We start from the raw sequence: 25,669 nt of genomic DNA on the forward strand, positions 1-25,669 counted from the left end.
CCTGTCCATCCAGTTCTAGGAAGGTGAGGATCCAAACAGACTAGGCTCCCACAAAACCAGAACATGCAGTAGGATCAAAATCCAGTGCCATTCTCAGTCAGCCCTCATTGACCTGCACGTTCAGAGAGTTGGGTTTGATCCCATGTTTTTCAGTCCCAGTCCAGCTGGCCTTGGTGAGCTCCCATTAGATCAGCTTTAAAGTCTGAGTGGGTGGGTGCACCCCTCACGGTAATGATTTCCTTGCTCATGTTTTCTCTACTTCTGTTCCTCCTTTGGACCTTGGGAGCTCAGTACGGTGCTCCAATGTGGGTCTCTGTCTCTATCTCCATCCATCGCCACATGAAGGTTCTATGGTGATATGCAAGATATTCGTCAGTGTGGCTATAGGATCAGGCCATTTCAGGCTCCCTCTCCTCAGCTGACCAAGGAACTAGCTGGGGACATCTCCATGGAAACCTGGGAACTCCTCTAGAGTCAAGTCTCTTGCCAACCCTAAGATGGCTCCCTTAATTAAGATATATATTTCCCTGCTCCCATATCCACCCTTCCTTTATCCCAACAATCCCATTCCCCCAAGCTCTCCCCATCCTCCCCTTCTCACTTTTCTCTCCCCATCTCCCCTTTTCCCCAAGTACCCCCAACCCCAAGTTCCCAATTTTTGCCCAGCATCTTGTCTACTTACAATATCCAGGAGGATAACTATAGGTTTTTCTTTGGGTTCACCTTCTTCTTTAGCTTCTCTAGGATCACAAATTATAGGCTCAATGTCCTTTATTTTGGGAGAAACCAATTATGAGAGAGTACATCCCAGGTTAATCTTTTTGGGTCTGGGTTATCTCACTCAGGATAGTGTTTTCTATTTCCATCCATTTGCATGCAAAAATCAAGATATAGTTTTTACTGCTGAGTAGTACTCTAATATGTATATATTCCACACTTTCTTTATTCATTCTTCCATTGAAGGGCATCTAGATTGTTTCCAGGTTCTAGCTATTACAAAATTGCTGCTATGAACATAGTTGAACAAATGCTTTTGTAATATGATAGGGCATCTCTTGGGTATATTCCCAAGAGTGGTATTGGTGGACCCTGGGGTAGGTTGATCCCGATTTTCCTAAGAAACCAACACCCAACACACTGCTTTCCAAAGTGGTTGCACAAGTTTGCATTCCCACCAGCCATGGATGACTGTACCCCTTACTCCACATCCTCTTCAGCAAAGGCTATCGTTGGTGTTTTTGATTTTAACCATTCTGACATGTGTAAGATGGTATCTCAAAGCTGTTTGGATTTGCATTTCCCTGATCGCTAAGGAGGTTGAGCATGACCTTAAGTGTCTTTTGGCCATTTGAACTTCTTCTGTTGAGAATTCTCTGTTCAGTTCAGTACCCCATTTTTTAATTGGGTTAATTAGCATTTTAAAGTCTAGTTTCTTGAGTTCTTCATATATTTTGGAGATCAGACCTTTGTCTGTAGCGGGGTTGGTGAAGATCTTCCAATCAGTAGGTTGCCTTTTTGTCTTATTGACAGTGTCCTTTGCTTTACAGAAGCTTCTCAGTTTCAGGAGGTCCCATTTATTCAATGTTGCCCTTAATGTCTGTGCTGCTGGGGTTATATGTAGGAAGTGGTCTCCTGTGCCCATATGTTGTAGAGTACTTCCCAGTTTCTCTTCTATCAGGTTGAGTGTGTTCAGACTGATATTGAAGTCTTTGATCCATTTGGACTTGAGATTTGTGCATGGTGATAGATATGGATCTATTTTCATTCTTCTACAGGTTGACAACCAGTTCTGCCAGCACCATTTGTTGAAGATGCTTTCTTTCTTCCAGTGTATACTTTTAGCTGGTTTATCGAAAATCAGTTGTTCATAGGTTTGTGGGTTATAATCCAGGTCTTTATTTGATTTCATTGGTCGACTTCTCTGTTTTTATGCCAATACTAAGCTGTTTTCAATACTGTAGCTCTGTAATAGAGTTTGAAGTCATGGATGGTAATGTCTCCAGACGTTCATTTATTGTATAAGATTGTTTTGGCTATCCTGTTTTTTTTTTTTTTTCAGATAATGTTGATTATTGTTCTCTCAAGATCTGTAAAGAATTTTGATGGGGATTGCATTGAATCTATAGATTGCTTTTAGTAGAATTGCCATTTTTACTATGTTGATCCTCAAAATCCAAGAGCAAGGGAGATCCTTCCATTTTCTGGTGTCCTCTTCTATTTCTTTCTTCAAAGACTTATTAAAGTTTTCATCAAATAGATCTTTCACTTCCTTGGTTAGCATTACTCCAAGATATTTTAGCCACAAAGATGCTATTTGTGGCTATCCTGAAATGTGATGCTTCTCTGATTTCCCTCTCTGCTTCTTTATCCTTTGTGTATAGGAGGGCAACTGATTTTTTTGGAGTTGATCTTGTATCCTGCCACATTACTAAAGGTGTTTATCAGCTGTAGGAGTTCTTTGGTAGAGTTTTTGGGGTAACTTATGTATACAATCATATCATCTGCATATAACGAAAATTTAACATTTCCTTTCCAATTCAAATCCTCTTAATCCCCTTATGTTGTCTTATTGCTATTGCTAGAACTTCAAGGACTATATTGAAGATGTATGGAGAGAGTGGACAGCCTTGTGATATTCCTGATTTTAGTGGGATGGCTTTGAGTTTCTCTCCATTTAATTTGATGTTAGCTGTTGGATTGCTGTAAATAGCTTTTATAATATTTAGATATGACCGTTGAATCCCTAATCTCTCCAAGACCTTTATCATAAAGTGATAAAGCATCTAATGGATTGATCATATGGTTTTTTTCTTTCAGTCTATTTATATGATGGATTACATTGATAGATTTTCATATGTTGAACCAGCCCTGCATCTCTGGGATGAAGCCTACTTGATCATAATGGGATAATTTTTTCTAATATGTTCTTGGACTCGGTTTGCCAATATTTTGTTGAGAATTTTTACATCGATGTTCATGAGTGAGACTGGCCTGTAATTCTCTTTCTTGGTTGAGTCTTTGTGTGGTTTTGGTATCAGGGTAACTGTAGCTTCATAAAAGGAATTTGGCAATAACTCTTCTGTTTCTATATTGTGAAATACATTAAGGAGTATAGGTATTAGGTCTTCTTGGAAGTTCTGGTAGAATTCTGCATTGAAACCATCTGCTACTGGTTTTTTTTTTTTTTTTGGTAGAGAGGTTTTTGATAACAGCTTCTAATTCTTAGTGAATAACAGGTCTATATAGATTGTTCACCTGGTTCTGGTTTAACTTTGTATATGGTACTTATCTAAAAAAATGTCCATTTCTTTTACATTTATAGTTTTATGGCATACAGGCTTTTGTAGTAAGATCTAATGATTCTCTGAATTTCCTCTGTGTCTGTGGTTATGTCCCCTTTTTCATTTCTGATCTTATTAATTTACAAATTCTCTCTCTGCCCTTTGATTAATTTAGATAGGGGTTTGTCAATCTTGTTGATTTTCTCCAAGAATCAGCTTTTTGTTTCATTGATTCTTTTGATTGTTTTCTGTGTTTCTATTTTACCCTCAGTTTGATTATTTCCAGTCTTCAACTCCTCCTGGGTGGGTCTGCTTCTTTTTTTTTCCTACAGCTTTCAGGTAAGCTGTTAATTCTCCAATGTGTGCTTTCTCCATTTTCTTTAAGTGAGCACTTAGTGTTATGAACTTTCCTCTTAGTACTGCTTTCATAGTGTCCCATAGGTTTGAGTATGTTGAGTCTTTATTTTCATTTTATTCCAGCAAGACTTTAATTTCTTTCTTTATTTCTTCCTTGATCCAGGTATGGTTCAGTAGTTGACTGTTCAGTTTCCATGAGTTTGTCGGCTTTCTGGGGGTAGCATTGTTGTTGAATTCCAACTTTAATCCATGCTGATCTGATAAGACACAGGTGGTTACTAATATGTTTTTTTAACTGTGGAAGTTTGCTTTGTTTCTGAGTATGCAGTCAATTTTCGAGAAAGTTCCATGAGTTGCAGAGAAGAAGATATATTCTTTCCTATTTTGGTGGGATGTTCTATAGATGTCTGTTAAGTCCATATGCTTCATTACCTCCATTAATTCTCTTATTTCTCTGTTAGGTTTCTGTCTGATTGACCTGTCCATTTGTTAGAGAGGAGTATTGAAGTCTCCTACTATTAGTGTGTGTGGTTTGATGTCTGCATTGAGTTTTAGTAATGTTTCTTTTACATAAGTGATTGCATTTATATTAAAGTCATAGATATTTAGAATTGAGACTTCATCCTGATGAATTGTTCCTTTTATGGGTATAAAATGTCCATCTCCATCTCTTCTAATTTATTTTAGTTTGAAGTCAATTTTATTAGAAATTAGTTTGGCCACACCTGCTTGTTTATTAAGTCCATTTGCTTGTAAAACCTTTTCCCAACCCTTTACTCTGAGTAGATGCCTGTCTTGGTGGTTGAGGTGTCTTTCTTGTAAACAGCAGAATGATAGATCCTGTTTTCATATCCAATCTCCTAGCCTTGCCTTTTTATAGGTAAATTGAGTCCATTGATATTAAGTGATAATAATGACCAGTTGTTGTTGACTCCAGTTATTATTATTATTATTATTATTATTATTATTATTATTATTATTATTATTTTGGTAATAGAGTTTGTGTGTTTCCCTTTTTTGAGTTGTGCTGGTGAAGGGTTCCTAGATGTCTGAGTTAATGTAGGCAGTGTTGACAATGTTGGATTCCTTGGGTTGTGATTTTCCTTCTATTACTTTCTGTAAGGCTGGATTTGTGGCCACGTATTGTTTAAATTTGTTCTTATCCTGGAATATTTTGTTTTCTCCATTAATAGTGAACAATAGCTTCGCTGGGTATAGTAGTCTGGGTTTGCATCCATGATCTCTTAGTTTCTGCAGTACCTCTATCCAGGACCTTCTGGCTTTCATGGTTTTCATAGAGAAGTCAGGTGTAAGTCTGATAGGTTTACCTTTATAAGTTACTTGACCTTTTTCCTTTGCAGCTTTTAATATTCTTTCTTTAATCTGTATGTTTTGTGTTTGATTATTATATGGCGAGGGGATTTTTTTGATCCAGTCTATTTGGTGTTCTGTATGCTTCTTGAATATTCATAGGAATATCTTTATGTTGGGAAAGTTTTCTTCCATAATTTTGTTGAATATATATTCTGGGCCTTTGAGCTGTATTTTTTTCTCCTTCTTCTATTCCTATTATTCTTAGGTTTGGTCTTTCTATTTTGTCCCATATTTCCTGAATGTTTTGTGATGAGAATTTGTTGGATTTGCTGTTTTCTTTGATCAGTCCGTTTATTTTCTCTATGGTGTCTTCAGAATCTGAGATTCTTTCTTCTACTCTTTTATTCTATTGGTTATGCTTGTTTCTGTAGTCTCTGTTCATTTACCTAGATTTTCCATATCCAGCTGGCCCTCGGTTTGTGTTTTCTTCCTTACCTCCATTTCAGTTTTCAATTCTTGAACTGTTTCCATTACCTGTTTGATTGTTTTTTTCTTGGTTTCCTAGGGTATCATTTATGAATTTACTCATTTCCTCAATCTTTTTTTAGACCTCTCATCCATTTCTATAAGGGCATTTTTCCACATCCTGTTCAAGGGATGCTATCGCTTTCATAATGTCATTTTTTCCCACTTTTTCTGGATTAGGGTGTTCAAGTCCCTCTCTTGTAAGATCATTGGGTTTTTGTGTTTTCATGTTGTTTTTCAGATTGATGGAGAAATTCTTGCCTTGGTGCCTTTCCATCTCTTCCTTCAAATGGTATCTGATGGATCTTATGTAACAGGATCAGGTTCCCTTGCTGGCCAGGGACCTTGCTGACAAAAAGCCTACCTTGCTGCAGACAGGCTATTGAAACAATGGAATTCCCACCCACCCAGTTGCCCTCACTACCCCGTCCCAGTGCCCAAACAGGCTGAGCTTGTGAATCTTGTGCCCCTAAGGAAGGGAGGAAGAAGGGAGGCGGTTCCTGGGTGTAAGCAGGGATGGGTTAGGGAGAGAGAGTCCCCAGCATAGGGAGCAGCTCCTGCAGAAGACCAGAAAGCTTAAGGGGTTGAGGAATGTCTGTTCTCCATTTCTGGGCTCCTGCCGCAGGTCAAGAACACACTCATCCCTCTGATGGGTCTTCTGGAACAGGATCAGGTTCCCTTGCAGGCCAGGGACCTCGCTGACAATAGACCTACCTTGCTGCAGGCAGGCTGTTGAAACAAAGGAACTCCCACCCACGTGGTTGCCCTCAGCCTGCCCCCCATATTATGTTTCTACATTTCCCTTTTTAATGTGACATTTTATTAATACTTTGAGGATTTCAGATATGCATAGAATGAATTTTTATCATTGCAGATCTTTCTGATTTTTAATATATAATGTATAATGACTGTTACTACTATGCTATATTGTTCCTAGTAAATAGAACCACTTTTTCTTGATACAATTCTGATAGCTAGACAGTGTTTGTTGTCCTTCTTGTGGAGTCCTTGACAGGTGTTGAAAAACTGAGGGTAAATCAAAGGGAAGAAAAATGCAAACACATACAAATCATTAATATTTATCACATAATTGTTATTAAGTATCTTTAGCAAAGATACTAAATTGTCAACATCTTGAACAATATATTAAGGTAATATTTTCATAACCCTATGAATTATAACTTTATTCATTTTTCTTTCTTTATGGTTTAAATTGATATTGTGCTTTCTTTGTATATATATCTGTGCAACACTGCTTTCTGTGGTGCCAATGGATGCACATCTGTTAAAGTAATTGCTAACTAGAGGAACATTGCTTGGTCCTGTAAATTCTTTCATATTTTACTCAAAGCAAAGCATGTATGTCTAGCAACCTTATCTCTTTGGGGAGGAAATATTGGTAGTAAAATAATGGCTTTTTGATATTTATAAATGATGAATTCCATTATGGGTCTAATGTATGCTATAAGTGTGAATTCTGATGTGAATGGTTTTAAGATATTCAATTCAGACTTCTCCAGTATTATGTGGGTCAAAATTTAAAGGAATTAATTTCAGGAAAGTCATTAAGCTAGATCTTAAGTTTTATTACAAATTCCAGATAGCATAAAATCTATAAAATAATATTATATCTCAGAGTGATGAGGAGAGTTACTCTCAGGAAATATAACATGTGAACTGAAGGTATAGCCACTAACCGACATATCCATTCAGGGAGCAACAATGATTATTCAAGTATGCACTTTCCAAGCCAAATTGAGCATTGCAAAAATATCCATTGGAGGATACAGAAGATTATGAACCCTGCAACCAGTGCTCATGTCCCATATAGTCAAATTTCATGCAAAAACAAATGAACAAAAAAATAAGTCTTCAAGCAAACACAACTACAAATATTACAGTCATAGTCTAAAATGAGAGTATGTTCAATGACATACTAGAAAGATACATAGAAGGATAGTAACAAAATTCAAGAACATCAAACAGGACAAAAATCACTTATAAAAAGGCAATGAAATCATAAAACTTTCCATACCATAAGGAACTGAGTGAGCATGTGATAGATACTTTTCAAATGGTAGAAAATGATAAAAATATTCAGACTAAAATGTGTAAAGGAAATAAAAAAGAAATCCAATAAATATCTCAAAAATTTTTCTCATAAGGGAAAACTTCAAGCTAAGTACAGGATGGCAAGGCTCAGAGACAAGCAGAAGAATTAGAACACTGAAACTATGACAGCTAAATGTAAAAGCATTGAAATATACATGAAACAAAGGGGATGTGATTAAATAATCAAAGTTATTAAAACTGAACAGAAGAAGGACTAATGAAGACATCAACAATATGTTCAATAAAATGCAACAGTAGTTTCCCAAAATGCATTGAGATACATAGCCATCTAAAGACAGAAGGCATTTATATACACATATTATCAGAAAAATCCTTCCTATGACATATTTTACACAGATTTGTATTATAATGGCACAGAATGGGAATTGAAGGGTGTGGAGTAGAAATCCTTTTCATAGAAAGACCTCTTAAAAACAACAGAAGAGATGGCTTCTACTTTGCATGGGCATCTCTCCTCTGCCATGCTGTCTCTGTCCACCTGAGAGTGCCGCAATTATTAAACATTTTAATTCAGTCTAATCTGGTTTGATTTAGAGTTCTTTGCATTGGAGGAGTGGCTTTTCTTAAGATTGAACCAAACAGCTTTGTCTCTCCAGCCTGCCTACATCAAGCAAGGTAAGGCCTTTGTTTACAAACTACCCAGCCTGCACGGAGATCTGATCTAGGCACCAGGAGAGACAGCAGCAGGGTGAGTTTGTGACCTGACTGGCGGCGGCAGAAGCAGCCCTGGACAGGGAACTCTGAAGTTCCTCATCCCCCACCCTATACTCCCTGGGCTCCCTGCAGGGGCTCTACACCCTGCATACTGCCTCTCTCTTCTTGTCCCACCCAGCTTGCATCCAGAACCCTTCTTCCTTCTGCCCCCTTTCCTCTTTGGGCACATAACACCATCCAGCTCAGTCTGTCTGGCGCTGGGGGCAAATCCTCAGGGCAAGTAGGCAGACGAGACTTCCTTTGTCTATTCAGCCTGCCTGCATCAAGCAAGGTAAGGCCTTTGTTTACAAACTACCCAACCTGCACGGAGATCTGATCTAGACACCAGGAGAGACAACAGCGGGGTGAGTTTGTGACCTGACTGGTGGCGGCGGAAGCAGCCCTGGACAGGGAACTCTGAAGTTCCTCATCCCCCACCCTATACTCCCTGGGCTCCCTGCAGGGGCTCTACACCCTGCATACTGCCTCTCTCTTCTTGTCCCACCCAGTTTGCATCCAGAACCCTTCTTCCTTCTGCCCCCTTTCCTCTTTGGGCACATAACACCATCCAGCTCAGTCTGTCTGGCGCTGGGGGCAAATCCTCAGGGCAAGTAGGCAGGCGAGACTTCCTTTGTCTCTCCAGCCTGCCTGCATCAAGCAAGGTAAGGCCTTTGTTTACAAACTACCCAGCCTGCACGGAGATCTGATCTAGGCACCAGGAGAGACAGCAGCAGGGTGAGTTTGTGACCTGACTGGCAGCGGCGGAAGCAGCCCTGGACAGGGAACTCTGAAGTTCCTCATCCCCCACCCTATACTCCCTGGGCTCCCTGCAGGGGCTCTACACCCTGCATACTGCCTCTCTCTTCTTGTCCCACCCAGCTTGCATCCAGAACCCTTCTTCCTTCTGCCCCCTTTCCTCTTTGGGCACATAACAGCATCCAGCTCAGTCTGTCTGGCGCTGGGGGCAAATCCTCAGGGCAAGTAGGCAGGCGAGACTTCCTATGGTTCACTGGCCTGCCTGAACCAAGCAAGGTAAGGCCTTTGTTTACGAACTACCCAACCTGCACGGAGATCTGATCTTGGCACCAGGAGAGCCATCAGTGGGAGAGCTAATCTGGGTACCAGGAGAGCCGTCTTTGGGCACAGAGATCTGATATTGGTACCAGGAAAGACATCACTGGAGCACCAGGAGAGCTATCACTGCAGGGTGCCATCACTGGGAAAGTACATCAGTAGGCAAGGAGACCTGATCCGGTAAAAGAAGATCCATAGGGGAGCATTCGGAGAAAGAGATGGGCAGGCGCCAATGCAAGAATTCACCCAACAATCTGAAAAACTATATGAAACCACCAGAACCCAGCGACCTCACAACAGGAGGACATGAACACCTTAATCATGAAGAAGTAGATAAAATTGACTTTATGAAAGTGATTGACGCCCTTAAACAGCATGTAAAAAATGCCCTTATAGAAATGGATGAGAAGTATAACAGAAAGTTTGAAGAATTGAGTAAATCAGTGAATGATACCCTAGGAAACCAAGGAAAAACAATCAGACACATAATGGAAACAGTTCAAGACTTAAAAACTGAAATGGAGGCAAAGAAGAAAACACAAACAGAAGGCCAGCTGGACAGGGAAAATCTAGGTAAACGAATAGAGACTACAGAAACAAGCATAACCAACAGAATACAAGAGATAGAAGAAAGAATCTCAGATTCTGAAGATACCATAGAGAAAATAAACACGCTGATCAAAGAAAACAGCAAGGCCAACAAATTCTCATCACAAAACATTCAGGAAATATGGGACACAATAAAAAGACCAAACCTAAGAATAATAGGAATAGAAGAAGGAGAAGAAGCGCAGCTCAACGGTCCAGAAAATATATTTAATAAAATTATAGAAGAAAACTTTCCCAACCTAAAGAAAGATATACCTATGAAGGTTCAAGAAGCATACAGAACACCGAATAGGCTGCATCAAAAAAAAACATCCTCTCGCCATATAATAATCAAAACACAAAGCATACAGAATAAAGAAAGAATACTAAGAGCAGCAAAGGAAAAAGGCCAAGTTACTTATAAAGGTAAACCTATCAGACTTACACCTGACTTCTCTATGGAAACCATGAAAGCCAGAAGGTCCTGGATAGATGTACTGCAGAAACTAAGAGACCATGGATGCAAGCCCAGACTACTATACCCAGCCAAGCTTTCGTTCACTATAAATGGAGAAAACAAAATTTTCCAGGATAAAAACAAATTTAAACAATACGTAGCCACAATTCCAGCCTTACAGAAAGTAATAGAAGGAACATCACTAATCAAGGAGTCCAACAATGAGCACAGTAACTCAGACATCTAGAAACCCTTTACCAGCACATCTCAAAGAAGGGAAACACACAAAATCTACTACTAAAAAAAATGACCGGAGTTAACAACCACTGGTCATTAATATCACTTAATGTCAATGGACTCAACTCACCTTAAAAAGGCACAGACTAAGAGATTGGATACGAAAACAGGATCCAACATTCTGCTGCTTACAAGAAACACACCTCAACCACAAAGACAGGCACCTACTCAGAGTAAAGGGCTGGGATAAGGCTTATCAAGTAAATGGACCTAGGAAACAAGCAGGTGTGGCCATACTAATTTCTAACAAAGTTGACTTCAAACTTAAATCAATCAGAAGAGATGGAGAGGGACATTTTCTACTCATAACAGGAACAATTCATCAGGATGAAATCTCAATCCTGAATATCTATGCCCCTAATATAAAAGCACCCACGTACGTAAAAGAAACATTGTTAAAACTCAAGGCAGCCATCAAACCACACACATTAATAGTAGGAGACTTTAATACTCCTCTCTCACCAATGGACAGGTCAATCAGACAGAAACCTAACAGAGAAATAAGAGAATTAATGGAGGTAATGAATCAAATGGACTTAACAGACATCTATAGAATATTCCACCCAAACAGGAAAGAATATACCTTCTTCTCTGCAGCTCATGGAACCTTCTCAAAAATCGACCACATACTCGGTAACAAAGCAAACATTCACAGTTACAAAAAAATATTCATAACCACCTGTATCTTATCAGATCACCATGGATTAAAGCTAGAATTCAGCAACAATGCTACCCCCAGAAAGCCTACAAACTCATGGAAACTGAATAGTCAACTACTGAACCATACCTGGATTAAGGAAGAAATAAAGAAAGAAATTAAAGTCTTCCTTGAAGACAATGAAAATAAAGAAACAACATACTCAAACCTATGGGACACTATGAAAGCAGTCCTGAGAGGAAAGTTCATAGCACTAACTGCCCACTTAAAGAAAACAGAGAAAGCACACATTGGAGACTTAACAGCCCACCTGAAAGCTCTAGAAAAAAAAGAAGCAGACTCACCTAGAAGGGGTAGAAGACTGGAAATAATCAAACTGAGGGCTGAAATCAACAAAATAGAGACACAGAAAACAATTGAAAGAATCAATAAATCAAAAAGCTGGTTCCTGGAGAAAATCAACAAGATTGATAAACCCCTATCCAAACTAATCAAACGGCAGAGAGAGAATTTGCAAATTAATAAGATCAGAAATGAAAAGGGAGACATAACCACAGACACAGAGGAAATTCAGAGAATCATTAGATCTTACTACAAAAGCCTGTATGCCACAAAACTGGAAAATGTAAAAGAAATGGACACTTTTTTAGATAAATACCATATACCAAAGTTAAACCAGGACCAGGTGAACAACCTAAATAGACCTGTTAGTCGTGAAGAATTAGAAGCGGTTATCAAAAACCTCCCTTCCAAAAAAAGTCCAGGACCAGATGGTTTCAATGCGGAATTCTACCAGAACTTCCAAGAAGACCTAATACCTATACTCCTTAAGGTATTTCACAATATAGAAACAGAAGAGTCATTGCCAAATTCCTTTTATGAAGCTACAGTAACTCTGATACCAAAACCACACAAAGACCCAACCAAGAAAGAAAATTACAGGCCAATCTCACTCATGAACATCGATGCAAAAATCCTCAACAAAATTCTGGCAAACCGAATCCAAGAACACATTAGAAAAATTATCCATTATGATCAAGTAGGCTTCATCCCAGAGATGCAGGGCTGGTTTAACATACGCAAATCTATCAATGTAATCCATCATATAAATAAACTGAAAGAAAAAAACCATATGATCGTTTCATTAGACGCTGAAAAAGCATTTGACAAAATTCAACATCCCTTTATGATAAAAGTCTTGGAGAGATTAGGGATACAAGGGTCATACCTAAATTTAATTAAAGCTATATACAGCAAGCCGACAGCTAATATCAAATTAAATGGAGAGAAACTTAAAGCCATCCCACTAAAATCAGGAACACGCCAAGGCTGTCCACTCTCTCCATACCTCTTCAATATAGTTCTCGAAGTTTTAGCAATAGCAATAAGACAACATAAGGGGATAAAGGGGATTCAAATTGGAAAGGAAGAAGTTAAACTTGCATTATTTGCAGATGATATGATAGTGTACATGAGCGACCCCAAAAACTCCACCAAAGAACTCCTACAGCTGATAAACGCCTTTAGTAATGTGGCAGGATACAAGATCAACTCCAAAAAATCAGTCGCCCTCTTATACACAAAGGATATGGAAGCAGAGAGGGAAATAAGAGAATCATCACCTTTCACGATAGCCACAAAAAGCATAAAATATCTTGGGGTAACTCTAACCAAGGACGTGAAAGATCTATTTGACAAGAACTTTAAGGCATTGAAGAAAGAAATTGAAGAGGATACCAGAAAATGGAAGGATCTCCCTTGGTCTTGGATTGGGAGGATCAACATAGTAAAAATGGCAATTCTACCAAGGGCAATTTATAGATTCAATGCAATCCCCATTAAAATCCCATCAAAATTCTTCACAGATCTTGAAAGGACAATAATCAACTTTATATGGAGAAACAAAAAACCCAGGATAGCCAAAACAATCTTATATAATAAAGGAACTTCTGGAGGCATTACCATCCCTGAATTCAAACTCTATTACAGAGCTACAGTAATGAAAACAGCGTGGTACTGGCATAAAAACAGAGCAGTCGACCAATGGAATCATATAGAAGACCCGGATTTTAACCCACAAACCTATGAACAACTAATTTTCGATAAAGGAGCTAAAAGTATACAATGGAAGAAAGAAAGCATCTTCAACAAATGGTGCTGGCACAATTGGATGTCAACCTGTAGAAGAATGAAAATAGACCCATATCTATCACCATGCACAAAACTCAAGTCCAAATGGATCAAAGACCTCAATATCAATCTGAACACACTGAACCTGATAGAAGAGAAAATGGGAAGTACCCTATAACATATGGGCACAGGAGATCGCTTCCTATGTATAACCCCAGCAGCACAGACATTAAGGGCAACATTGAATAAATGGGACCTCCTGAAACTGAGAAGCTTCTGTAAAGCAAAGGACACTGTCATTAAGACAAAAAGGCAGCCAACTGACTGGGAGAAGATCTTCACCAACCCCGCTACAGACAAAGGTCTGATCTCCAAAATATATGAAGAACTCAAGAAACTAGACTTTAAAAGGATAATTAACCCAATTAAAAAATGGGGCACTGAACTGAACAGAGAATTCTCATCAGAAGAAGTTAAAATGGCCAAAAGATACTTAAGGTCATGCTCAACCTCCTTAGCGATCAGAGAAATGCAAATCAAAACAACTTTGAGATATCATTTTACACCTGTCAGAATGACTAAAATCAAAAACACCAAGGATAGCCTTTGCTGGAGAGGTTGTGGAGAAAGGGGTACTCTCATCCATTGCTGGTGGAACTGCAAACTTGTGCAACCACTTTGGAAATCAGTGTGGCGGTTTCTCAAAAAAATTGGGATCAACCTACCCCTGGACCCAGCAATAGCACTCTTGGGAATATACCCAAGAGATGCCCTAGCATATGACAAAAGCATTTGTCCAACTATGTTCATAGCAGCATTATTTGTAATAGCCAGAACCTGGAAGCAACCTAGATGCCCTTCAATAGAAGAATGGATGAAGAAAGTGTGGAATATATATACATTAGAGTACTACTCTGCGGTAAAAAACAATGACTTCTCGAATTTTGCATGCAAATGGATGGAAATAGAAAATACGATCCTGAGTGAGGTAACCCAGACCCAAAAAGAAGATCATGGGATGTACTCACTCATAATTGGTTTCTAGCCATGGATAGGGGCCACTGAGTCTATAATTTGTGATCCTAAAGAAGCTAAACAAGAGGGTAAACCCAAGGAAAAACATATAGATATCCTCCCAGCTATGGGAAATAGACAAGATTGATGGGCAAAAATGGGAATCTTGGGGGGTGGGGTGGGATGGGGATAAGGGGAGATGGGGAGAGAAAAGTGTGAAGGAGAGGATGAGGGGAACTGGGGGAATCGGGGTGATTGGGGGTAAAGGAAGGTTGGATGGGGGAGCAGGGAAACTCATACCTTAGTTAAGGGAGCCACCTAAGGGTTGGCAAGAGACTTGAACCTGGAATGGCTACCAGAAGCCCAGGGCAATGTCCCCAGTTAGTTCATTGGGGCACCTGAGGATAGGGAACCTGAAATGAACCTATCCTATAATCATACTGATGAATATCTTACATATCGCCATAGAACCTTCATCTAGCGATGGATGGAGATAGAGACAGAGACCCACACTGGAGCACCGGACTGAGCTCCCAAGGTTATAATGAGGAGCAGAAGGAGAGAGAACATGAACAAGGAAGTCAGGACCATGAGGGGTGCACCCAACCACTGAGACAGGGGGGCCGATCTATTGTGAGCTCACCAAGGCCAGCTGGACTGCTACTGAAAAAAACATGGGATAAAACCGGACTCTCTTAATGTGGTGGACAATGAGAGCTGACGAGAGGCCAAGGAGAATGGCACAGGAACTTTCATCTGGCGATGGATCGAGAGAGAGACAGAGACCCAATTTGGATCAACCGTCTGAGCTCTTAAGGTCCAAATGAGGAGCAGAAGGAGGCAGAACATGAGCAAGGAAATCAGGACCACGAGGGGTGCACCCACCCACTGTGACAGTGGAACTGATCTATTGGGAGCTCTCCAAGGCCAGCTGGACTGGGACTGAATAAGCATGGGTTGAAACTGGACTCTCTGAACAAGGCGGACAATGAAGGCTGATGAGAAGCCAAGGACAATGGCACTAGATTTCGATCCTAATACATGAACTGGCTTTGTGGGAGCGTAGCCTGTCTGGATGCTCACCTTCCTAGACCTAGATAGAAGTGGGAGGACCTTGGTCTTCATGTAGAGCAGGGAATTTGGACTGCTCTTCAGTATCGAGAGGGAGGGGGAGTGGACTAGGGGGAGGAGAAGAGGAGTGGGGATAGGGGGAGGGGAGCGGGGGGAGGGGGCAATATGTGGGAGGAGGGGGAGGGAAATGGGAAACGGGGAGCAGTTGGAAATTTTAAGTAAAAAAAAAAAAAAAAAAAAAACAGAAGATTCCTTCATGGATTCCTTTAAAAGAGCAGAGTGTAAGTGATGCAATTCATGGACTTAGAGATATGTATACAAAATCATGTTACTATACACAACAAAGTTATCCTTTATAATCAAAAGATTCTTTGGTAGCTCTTCAAGGGAATGAATTTGACTACATCTTGAATTTATAAAAACCCCAAAATGGAGAGCACACTTGTGAGTTATTTTTGCTTAATTTGAAGTATGAAGATACAATTGAGACCCGAAGTGTTGAGATAGAAAGATATGCTTTATATCAGGTTTTGATAATACTCTATAATCCCAGAATCCCAGAACTCAGGGGGCAGAAGAAGTTGGACCACTTGGTTTGAGGGAACCTCTTCTACATAGCCAGTTCCAGGACAAGAGCTAGAAAAAATGTCTCTAAAATAAATCAGAAAAATGAAAGAAAGAAAGAAAGAAAGAATCAAACAAAGAAAGAAAGAAAGAAAGAAAGAATCAAACAAAGAAAGAAAGAAAGAAAGAAAGAAAGAAAAGAAGGAAGGAAGAGTTAAAGAAAAAAAGAAAGGAAGGAAGGAAGGAATAAGGAAGGGAAGGAATTCATGCCTTTAAATACATCTTTTAATCTAATCTGAGAAAGAAGCATTATTTATGTGAATCTTGAATTGGGAAGACAAACTTTAATCATTTAGTTCATTTGACTGGAAAATCATCCTATAATCTGTGCTACACCCTGTGCTGGAAGCAGATTTCGATAATTTGATTTTGAAAATCCCCTACAAAATTTGCTACACACTTTGCTGGAAGCCTATACAAGAGCAAAGAGAAAGGAAACTTATACTCTGTCTGCTGCCTCTCACCTTGCTAGCAAGTTCACTCTTTCATTGACATTATAATGAGCCATCATGTCTGAGATTCAAATGTTTACTGAAGATCAACTGAGACATTCAGGATCATGGACTGAGTAGCTTCTGTATTCTTAGATCCCATTCTTAACTTGTTGATATTGTTTTAACTAGTCCACAAACTAAATGACATCATATACATACTACACACACACACACACATACACACACACACACATATATAAAGAGAGAGACACAGAATACTGTAAACTGTATTACTCTAGAGAACCATAACTAATACAGAAATAGATAAATATTCATTGATGTATATGACTTATAGAAAATTATGATCACAATGGAAGACACTTGAAAAACTCCTACACACTGACAACAAAGATAAATATGTGGTCAAGCAAGACAGTGAGAACATTAGAACACAATATGAAAAAAACATTAGGAAATTATCATATATAGCTTTAAAATGAAAAATTATCAAATTATTCTCAAAACCAAATATTAATTTTCATTTTCCCCTATCATAATACACTAACAACAAGATTTTTGTTTGTAAAACATACATTCATTTGTGCTTCCAAAGACACACTTCTGTTACTAACATGAAGACATTTCTTCTATAAAGATGGAGGAAAGATATCTTATGGAAATGAGACATAATAAAGAACATCAGACACTATACAATTTCATGAACTTGAATGAAAAATTATCAACTAAACACTGAGTAGTATAAGTCAAAAACACAACAAAAAGATCTGTCCCTGTGATAAACATGACTTTATTCCAAGGTTACAATTATTGTTTAACATATTTAAAACAGTTAAGGAAATGTAGCTCAGAAATAGACCCAAGCACAGACCTACATGATTATTCAAATATGTACAGAAATGGCTCTTTACAAAGTTCGGTGGTGTAGGAGGTCCTTCTGTCTTTATGTTGCTTTCATTGCTTAATAAAGAAAGTGCTTTGTGCCTGTTGATAGGGCAGAACTTAGGTAGGAAGGAAAAGCTGAATTGAATTCTGGGAGGAAGAAAGAGTGGGAGATATGCGATGGATCCGCCAGAGAGAGACTCTGGGAATTTTACCTTGTAAGCCACTGCCACATAGTGATACACAGATTAATAGAAAAGAGTTAAATTAGATGTAAGAATTAACTCCTAAGAAATTAGAGCTAATGGGCTAAGCAGTGATTTAATTAATACAGTATCTGTGTGGTTATTTTGAAGCTCAGCTAGCCAGACAGCCAGGACAAACAAGCAGCCCACTCCCTACAACAGTTCAGCATTCATTGAGAGTTAAAATTATTTATTTATTTATTTATTTATTTATTTATTTATTTAAGATTTCTGCCTCCTCCCTGCCACCGCCTCTCATTTTCCTCCCCCTCCCCCAATCAACTGCCCCTCCCTCAGCAGCCCGAAGAGCTGTCAGGGTTCCCTGCCTTGTGGGAAGTCCAAGGATCTCCCACCTCCTTCCAGGTCTAGTAAGGTGAGCATCCAAACAGCCTAGGCTCCCACAAAGCCAGTACGTGCAGTAGGATCAAAACCCAGTGCCATTGTTCTTGACTTCTCAGCAGCCCTCATTGTCCTCTCTATTCAGCGAGTCCGGTTTTATCCCATGCTTTTTTTAGACCCAGTCCAGCTGGCCTTGGTGAGTTCCCGATCGAACATCCCCATTGTCTCAGTGTGTGGGTGCACCCCTCGTGGTCCTGAGTTCCTTGCTCGTGCTCTCTCTCCTTCTGCTCCTCATTTAGGTCTTGGGATTTCAGTTGAGAGTTAAAATTTAAAGCAAACAAAATCTTACACAATAGAAAGAACCCATCTTGACTTAATAAGGTTTTCTTTTCCATTAATTACTCAATGTTTTCCAGCCTGATCATATTAAAAGTTTTTCTATGACAACTATATTGACAACATTGTACTACAGGAAAAGAAACTCAAAGAATTTCCAATGAAAACCTAACTGAGGACAGGTGCATGCATTGGTGTGTATGCTTAATCAAAACTCTTGGGTGGCAGAGGTAGAAAAAACCTGTCTATTTATGGTCAGTCATGCTTACACAGCATGTCCACATGACTAGGGTTGCAGAAACAGACAGCAGCTCAAATAAATGAACAGAGATTGGACAAGGATAGGCATTTACTCCATGCTTCTTGAAAGTAGTCCTTGATATCTTATCAAATACAAAAAAGAAATAGTAAAAATTAAATGAAGAAAAGAAAAGAAGAAATATGCACACTGGTAACATGCACATTTAATCCCAGTATTCAGAAGGCAGGAGAGGCAGATTTCTGTGTGATCTAAGTTAATGTACTTTACTTAGGGAGTTGAGGTATACAATTTGAGACTCTGTTTCAAGAAAACATCGAGAAAAAATGGAAGACTTGTAGTTAATCATATTGTGGAGAACATGAAAGAACCAATGCAGTGGAGACACTGTGGTGTTGACACATAACTCAGTTCTGAACAGAGGATGCCAAGTCAGCACACAACAATAAACAGATGTCTAAAACAGTGTGTAGATTCCAATCCAGAACATTTTGTTTATTCAAAGTTCTTTCATTTTAAACTTTAAGAAATACTTCAAGGAAATATTTACAAAATCCAAATTTTTAATATGTTTTACATTATATTTTGTGTGAATAGAAGTGTTTTTTTTTATTGATGTGTTTTTTATTTTTATTGATTTTTATTGAGGTCTACATTTTTCTCTGCTCCCCCCCTGCTTCCTCATCTCTTACAACCCTCCCCCAAGTTCCCCATACTCCCAATTTACTCAGGAGATCTTGCTTTTTTTCTAATTTCCATGTAGATTAGATTTATGTATGTCTTTCTTACAGTCCTATTTGTTGTCTAAGTTCTCTGGGAATGTGATTTGTAAGCTGGTTTTCCTTGCTTTATGTTTTAAAACCACTTATAAGGAAGTAAATATGATAACATATATTCTGTGTCTGGATTACCTCACTCAAAATGATGTTTTTTAGCTCCATCATTTTTCTGGTAAAATTCAAGATGTTATTTTTTCTGCTATATAGTACTCCATTGTGTAAGTGTACCACAGTTTCTTTATCCATTTTTTTGTTTGAGGGGTATTTAGGTTGGTTCCAGATTCTGGTATGACAAACAATGCTGTTATGAACATAGTTGAGGATATGTCCTTATGGCACAATTGAGCATCTTGGGATAAATACCTAAAAGTAGGATTACTGGATTTTAAGTAAGGTTGTTTCTTAATTTTCTGAGAAATCACCACACTGACATTCAAAGGGACTGTACCAGCTTGCATTCCCTCTAGAAACACAGAAGTATTCCCTTTACCAAACAACCTCTCCAGCATAAGTTGTCATCAGTATTTTTGATTTTGGCCATTCTTACCGTTTTAAGATGAACTCAACATAAAGCCAGCCCTACCTAACCTTATAGAAGAAAAAGTTGGAAGTACATTTGAACATATTGGCACAAGAGACCACTTCATAAATATAACCCCAGCAGCAGAGACACTGAGATAACAAATTGGACCTCCTGAAACTGTAAAGCTTCTGTAAAGCAAAGGACATGGTCAATAAGACAAAACAGCAGCCTACAGAAAGGGAAAAGATCTTCACTAACCCCACATCAGATAAATGTCTGACCTCTAAAATATACAATAATCTCAAGAAATTGGTCGTCAAAAGAAAAAATAATTCAAATCAAACTTTTATTCAGGTTCCCCAAATATTTGCAGGCATTGTAAAGAATGTACAACTCAGGAAACACCGTTCTTTCCAGCTCAATACAAATCAATTATACCCTTCCTCACTCTGCCTATTTAACCGTTTTTTTAATATGCCATTCCTTGCAATGCGGTAATTGGAGATTGTTTGTGCTATCTGACATTTTAAGAGATATTCCCCTGTTTCAGATGTCCATTCACCTAGCTTTCTGGGATATTGCTGTGATTAAATATTGACCATATTGAGGTAGAGGTTTTATTGGGATCATGAATTACAGCAAAGAAATGACAAGGCAGGCAGGCATATGGAGACTGCAACTAAATCATAGATTCTGAAGGAGTAAAGCTTACTGGCTTTTCTGAATTCTCACACAGCCCTGACTAGGGACAGCACTGCCCAGAGTGGGCAGGGCAGTCTTACATCAATTACCCATTAATGAAATGGTTAAATAATTGTACAGTGGGTTAGTTCAATGGAAAGAAATATTTTAGTTAAGGCTTCCCTAATTTATTAATGTACTTTGTGTCAAGGTGATGAAAATTAAGTAGAAAAAACACTTTGCATGCTTTATAGTGCTTGTTAATATCAAAAGACCCATTCTTCCTCCTAAATTTCTAGATATGGGAAGCTACTCAAATTTGCATCAGTTTGTTTCCATACATTTGTATGCATGGTATTATAAAATACAGTAAATTTTATTTAACCACTCTTTTGGTGTATATAAAATTAGCGTATTGGTATATCAACATGATAATAAAATATAGTTATAGGAGTAGGTAAAACTTTTGACATCAACATTTATCTGATTTTTCACAGATGCTGCCCTCTGTGTGCAGTGCTGATTGTCTTCCTGGATTCAGAAAATTCTCACAGGAGGGAATGGCAGCCTGCTGTTTTGGTTGCAGTCCCTGCCCTCAAAATGAAGTTTCTAATGAGACAAGTGAGTGTTTGGTATTGAGTAAATCCTTCACATCATATAGACCATCTTCTCTCAGTCATACTGGGATGCTCAAATGGACCAAAAGACAACTGAAGAAATAAAATATATTACTTTTTAAGTTAAGTTTTATAGGACTATGATTATTAACAAAGTCACTTTAAATAACTTGCTATACCATTGTAGTGGAATTTCAATGGTACTTTAATAATTAAAGACTGCCTGAAATCTAAGAGTAAAACAGTCCCACTGGTCAGCCTTACAGACCACATTATGGTAACACAAACCTTTATTCCCAGTAACCACAATGACATGCACATTTAATCCAAATAACTACCCTAGTTGATATAGAAATCAGATGATGCATACCTTTAATTCCAGTGGTACATGCCTTAGCCCCAGCCCTAGAGAGGAATATAAGACAATTTTCAGAAATAGTCTCTTTTTGAGATCCTAGAGACATGATAGCCATTTGGACTGAGGTTGAGTTAAGAGTCAGTGGCTGACTGTTTTGCTTTTCTGATCTTCAGGTCGAACCCCAATTTCTGACTCTGGATTTTTACTAATCATTTTTAATTTGGTCCCAACATTTTGTGATATGAATCCATGAAAATGACATTTTCTTGAGGCTTTTTATCCACTAGCCAAGGCCATGGATGGGAGTGGATTTCTAGTTCTAAGAGCTGGACCAAAGCCCAGACACCTGGGTTTGAGAGAAAAACTAGAGCTCCCAGCTCCCATCTGCCTTGTCTTAACTTCCATATAAAGATCAAAATTACACAGAAAATTTGGATACTGTATGCTATTGTGTTGTCTTTGAATTGTTTAACTTCTGAGGAAGGAGCCACAGCTGCTTAAAGGCATTTGATTATTGATGCTGTTGGATTGATCCAACCTATATAATCCGAAAATGTCTTGACTTCAAAATTTAAGTCAAAAGATATGTTGATGTGGAGAAGAGGTTTTACTTTTGATTCCAAAGGAAGTAAGAGGCTGTGGACTCATTCTGACTTAAGAAAAATTAGGTTTGATCAAGGAGAGTCCCTGAAAACTCTCCAGTGGGAATGGATGACCCAGATGATCCAATGTGTCAGAGTATATTTGTTGCAGTATTCTCTGAATTCTACATCCAGAAGAGCTTCAAGACTTTGGCTGAAAGGATCCAGTCTCATAGAATCGTCCAATAAGGACTTTACCATAATTACAAATTTTCTTTGGGTCATCAAAAGTTATCGGCACTACCAAGCAGCAGGATGTAGCCTAGAAAATATGCCCAAATTTTCCCTAAAATGGATTATGGATATTTGTTTTTGTTTAAATGTTTGTTACAAGTTGTTATGGCTAATGTTCAGGAAAGAAGGGTAAACAAAGAAATTAGATTCAAGGTTCTTGTTTTGAAAAAAAAGGTGGTCGTGGTGCATGCCATTAATCACAGCACTTGAAGGCGGTATGAGGCAGATCTCTGTGAATTCAAGGTCAGCCTGGTCTGCATCTTGAGTTCTAGGACAGGCCCCATAGCTGCTGAGAAATCCTGTCTCAAAATAAACCAAAGAAAGAAGGAACGATGGAAGAAAAGAAAGAAGAGAGAAAAAGAAAAGAAAATAAGAAATGGAAAGAAAAAGGGGATATACATATGATAAAACAGAAATGTAGAACGTTGAATCTACTCTGAAAAGAAAAGGGGAGATAAAGATATGACAAGGTAAAGGGGGAGATTATTGAAACTACTTTTTAAAAGCAACTGTTAGTTTTAAATATTTCACATTGGTTTTATTTGGTGTATTGTATACAAATTTTGTATATTGAAATAACTTTGAGATTAAAATGTTCAAATATATTATACATGCATTTTGAATCTTGTTCAAGGTATATTACCTATACAGCTTATTTAACTATGTAATGCAAATTTTTAGTCCTTGAAAAAAGTATTATCCACTGTTTAGGATAATAGAGCAGACTAATCTACTTCAGAGAAGATAATGGGCATCGAAGAAACTCCACATGGAGCTTACTTTCTTTCTGGTGAAAGTAAGTCATTGGTAGAAAGTAAATTAGGTATAAGATTTTGGACTCACCAAGATAGGCTACATACAAAATATTTTTCTCAATATGTCAAATGCAAAGGGACTTGATATTGTGAATATATTTCTTCCCTGTATATATTGTATATAGTCATTGTACTTCTTGTATATAGTTTTCTTATATTAATTATAGCCTTCTTTTTATTATTTTGAGTCACAGAAAGGGGAAATGTAGAGCCATTACAATTGTACTTTCATAAATAAAGACTGCCTGGAGATCATAGAGTAAAACAGTTTTACTGGTTAGCCTTATAGACAAGATCATTGTAAAAAAAACACCTTTGATCCCAGTAGCAACCCTAGTTAATATAGAAATCTGGTGGTACATACATTTATTCCAGTGGTGAATGCTTTTAATACCAGCTTTAGAAGGGAATATAAAATGTGGGGGGAGACAGCTTTCAGACAGTCTATTGCTGAGATTCCTGGAGGCAGGATTACCATTTCAGACTGAGGTTGAGGTAAGAGCCAGTGGCTGGCTGTTTTGCTTTTCAGATCTTCAGGTTGAACTCCAATTTCTGACCTTGAGTTTTTACTAATTGTGCTTTATACCATGACATACATCTTTGATTCATTGGAAGTCTGTATTAGATGGCTTTGTCTCAAAGAAACAGTTTTCACACTCATACAACATTCTGGTCAAATCCTAAACAACATATTTATTAGTGATTAATATCCTCTGTAACTATATACAGATTTTATTCCAGTCATAAATCTTCACTAATATTTATTTTCTTTCAATTTTCATGTCTGTATATGTCACTATATAATTTTATAACCACAATATATTTGCAGAAATCAACAGAGAAGAGACTAGGACATCAGAATCATTAAACTCTATTTTGTGCAACTTGTGAATCGAATTCAAGTACTCTATAAGACTAATGAGGAAAAAATCATCATTGTAAATTTTTCAATGACTGCTATTTATTAGACAGAAGACATCCAGCAATAACCAGAGATACTTTTTTCAAAGATCCATGTGATTTGCAGTCTATGGAAGTGTAATAAATTTTAACACGTGATTAGAAAATATAGAGTCTTATAATTATCATTTATACATACAGCACACAGTAAATAATGTCAAAGAGTAGAGGATTTAAATTGTTCCTTGTGAAAGCAACTAGCCACAGTTACCCAAATGGTACTATCTCCTACACAGCTCTTATTAGTGAAATGATTGTTGAGAGTTGTTTATATAAAAATGGCAAATAGATAGTTTCTCCCCTTTTGCCTGTCATCCTATATAATGAATGTTTATAAAAGATATTTATATATGGTAAGATGACTCACAAGTTAAATCTCGTGCTACAAAAAATGATGATATCATCCCTGGATTCATATGATAGGAAGTGGTTGCCAACTCATTGAGATTGTGTTTAGATCTCTATGTACCTGCCCATAGAGCATACTCCAAATTAATTAAACAAACTCTAATTAAATTGTTTTAAATATAGAAATATACAAGAATAAAGGGTATTTACAACAAAATACAACAAAAGCTAAAAATATTTTACTAATCTTTTAAATATATATATATATATACGTATATATACATATATATGAGATTGGAAGTTATGTGTACACAATTGCAGGTGCATGTGAGAGGCATCAATGCTCCTGTAGTTATAATTACAAACAATCGTGAGAACATAAGATGGATGTTGGGAACTGAACTCAGGTATTGTGGAAGAACAGTATATTCCTTTGATAAGTGAGATAAATTTCCATCCACTTAAATTAACTAAATAATTATATGTGTTCATAAATTTATCTTTCTTGATTAAAAATGCTTAAAATTTAGAAATACAACATCACTCTTTGCAATTAACCAATGGGTGAAAGCAATTGGATTCACATTTTGTTAATTTTCCAGGTAGAAGATTACAACTTATGGATGCAGTACTATTCTTCAAAGCAGACCATCTGTACTATCACTCGTGCCTTAATAATCTTCTGTTTTCATAGTCATGATGTTATATCAATATCTACTTCACACCAGAGTACACTTATAGAGTCTTTGTCTCAAATAAATTGTTATTAGGCAGGAATGCATTTTTTTTGTCCCTAAACTTGATAGAATCAGGATAGAGGGCTTTTTAATGCTAAGTATGTACAGAAGTATCTATCTTTAGGATAGGGTTACTGCTTCTTATAAGGCTTTATGATAAAATATTCATACTGCCTGAAGAGGACACAAGTGAAAATATTATTTTATTTAAATATATATTTTTTAAATATAAAAATTATATTTATAT

General features: G+C 37.7%; 1 protein-coding gene across 5 annotated transcripts in view; it reads left to right on the forward strand.

Annotated features, from left to right (window-relative positions):
- The window catches only part of LOC130866640 (vomeronasal type-2 receptor 116-like), a 65,255-nt gene that overhangs the window by 33,554 nt on the left and 6,032 nt on the right, over nucleotides 1–25,669 (forward strand). For 3 of the 5 annotated variants that reach the window (XM_057758232.1, XM_057758239.1, XM_057758246.1), the window contains exon 5: nucleotides 21,210–21,333. In XM_057758232.1, the coding sequence (XP_057614215.1) occupies nucleotides 21,210–21,333 (124 nt within the window). The remainder of the gene's footprint in view (nucleotides 1–21,209; nucleotides 21,334–25,669) is intronic. The other 2 variants (XM_057758254.1, XM_057758263.1) reach the window with 1 other exon arrangement.

Source organism: Chionomys nivalis, chromosome 2 (genome assembly GCF_950005125.1).
Source record: "Chionomys nivalis chromosome 2, mChiNiv1.1, whole genome shotgun sequence".
NCBI lineage: Eukaryota > Metazoa > Chordata > Mammalia > Rodentia > Cricetidae > Chionomys > Chionomys nivalis.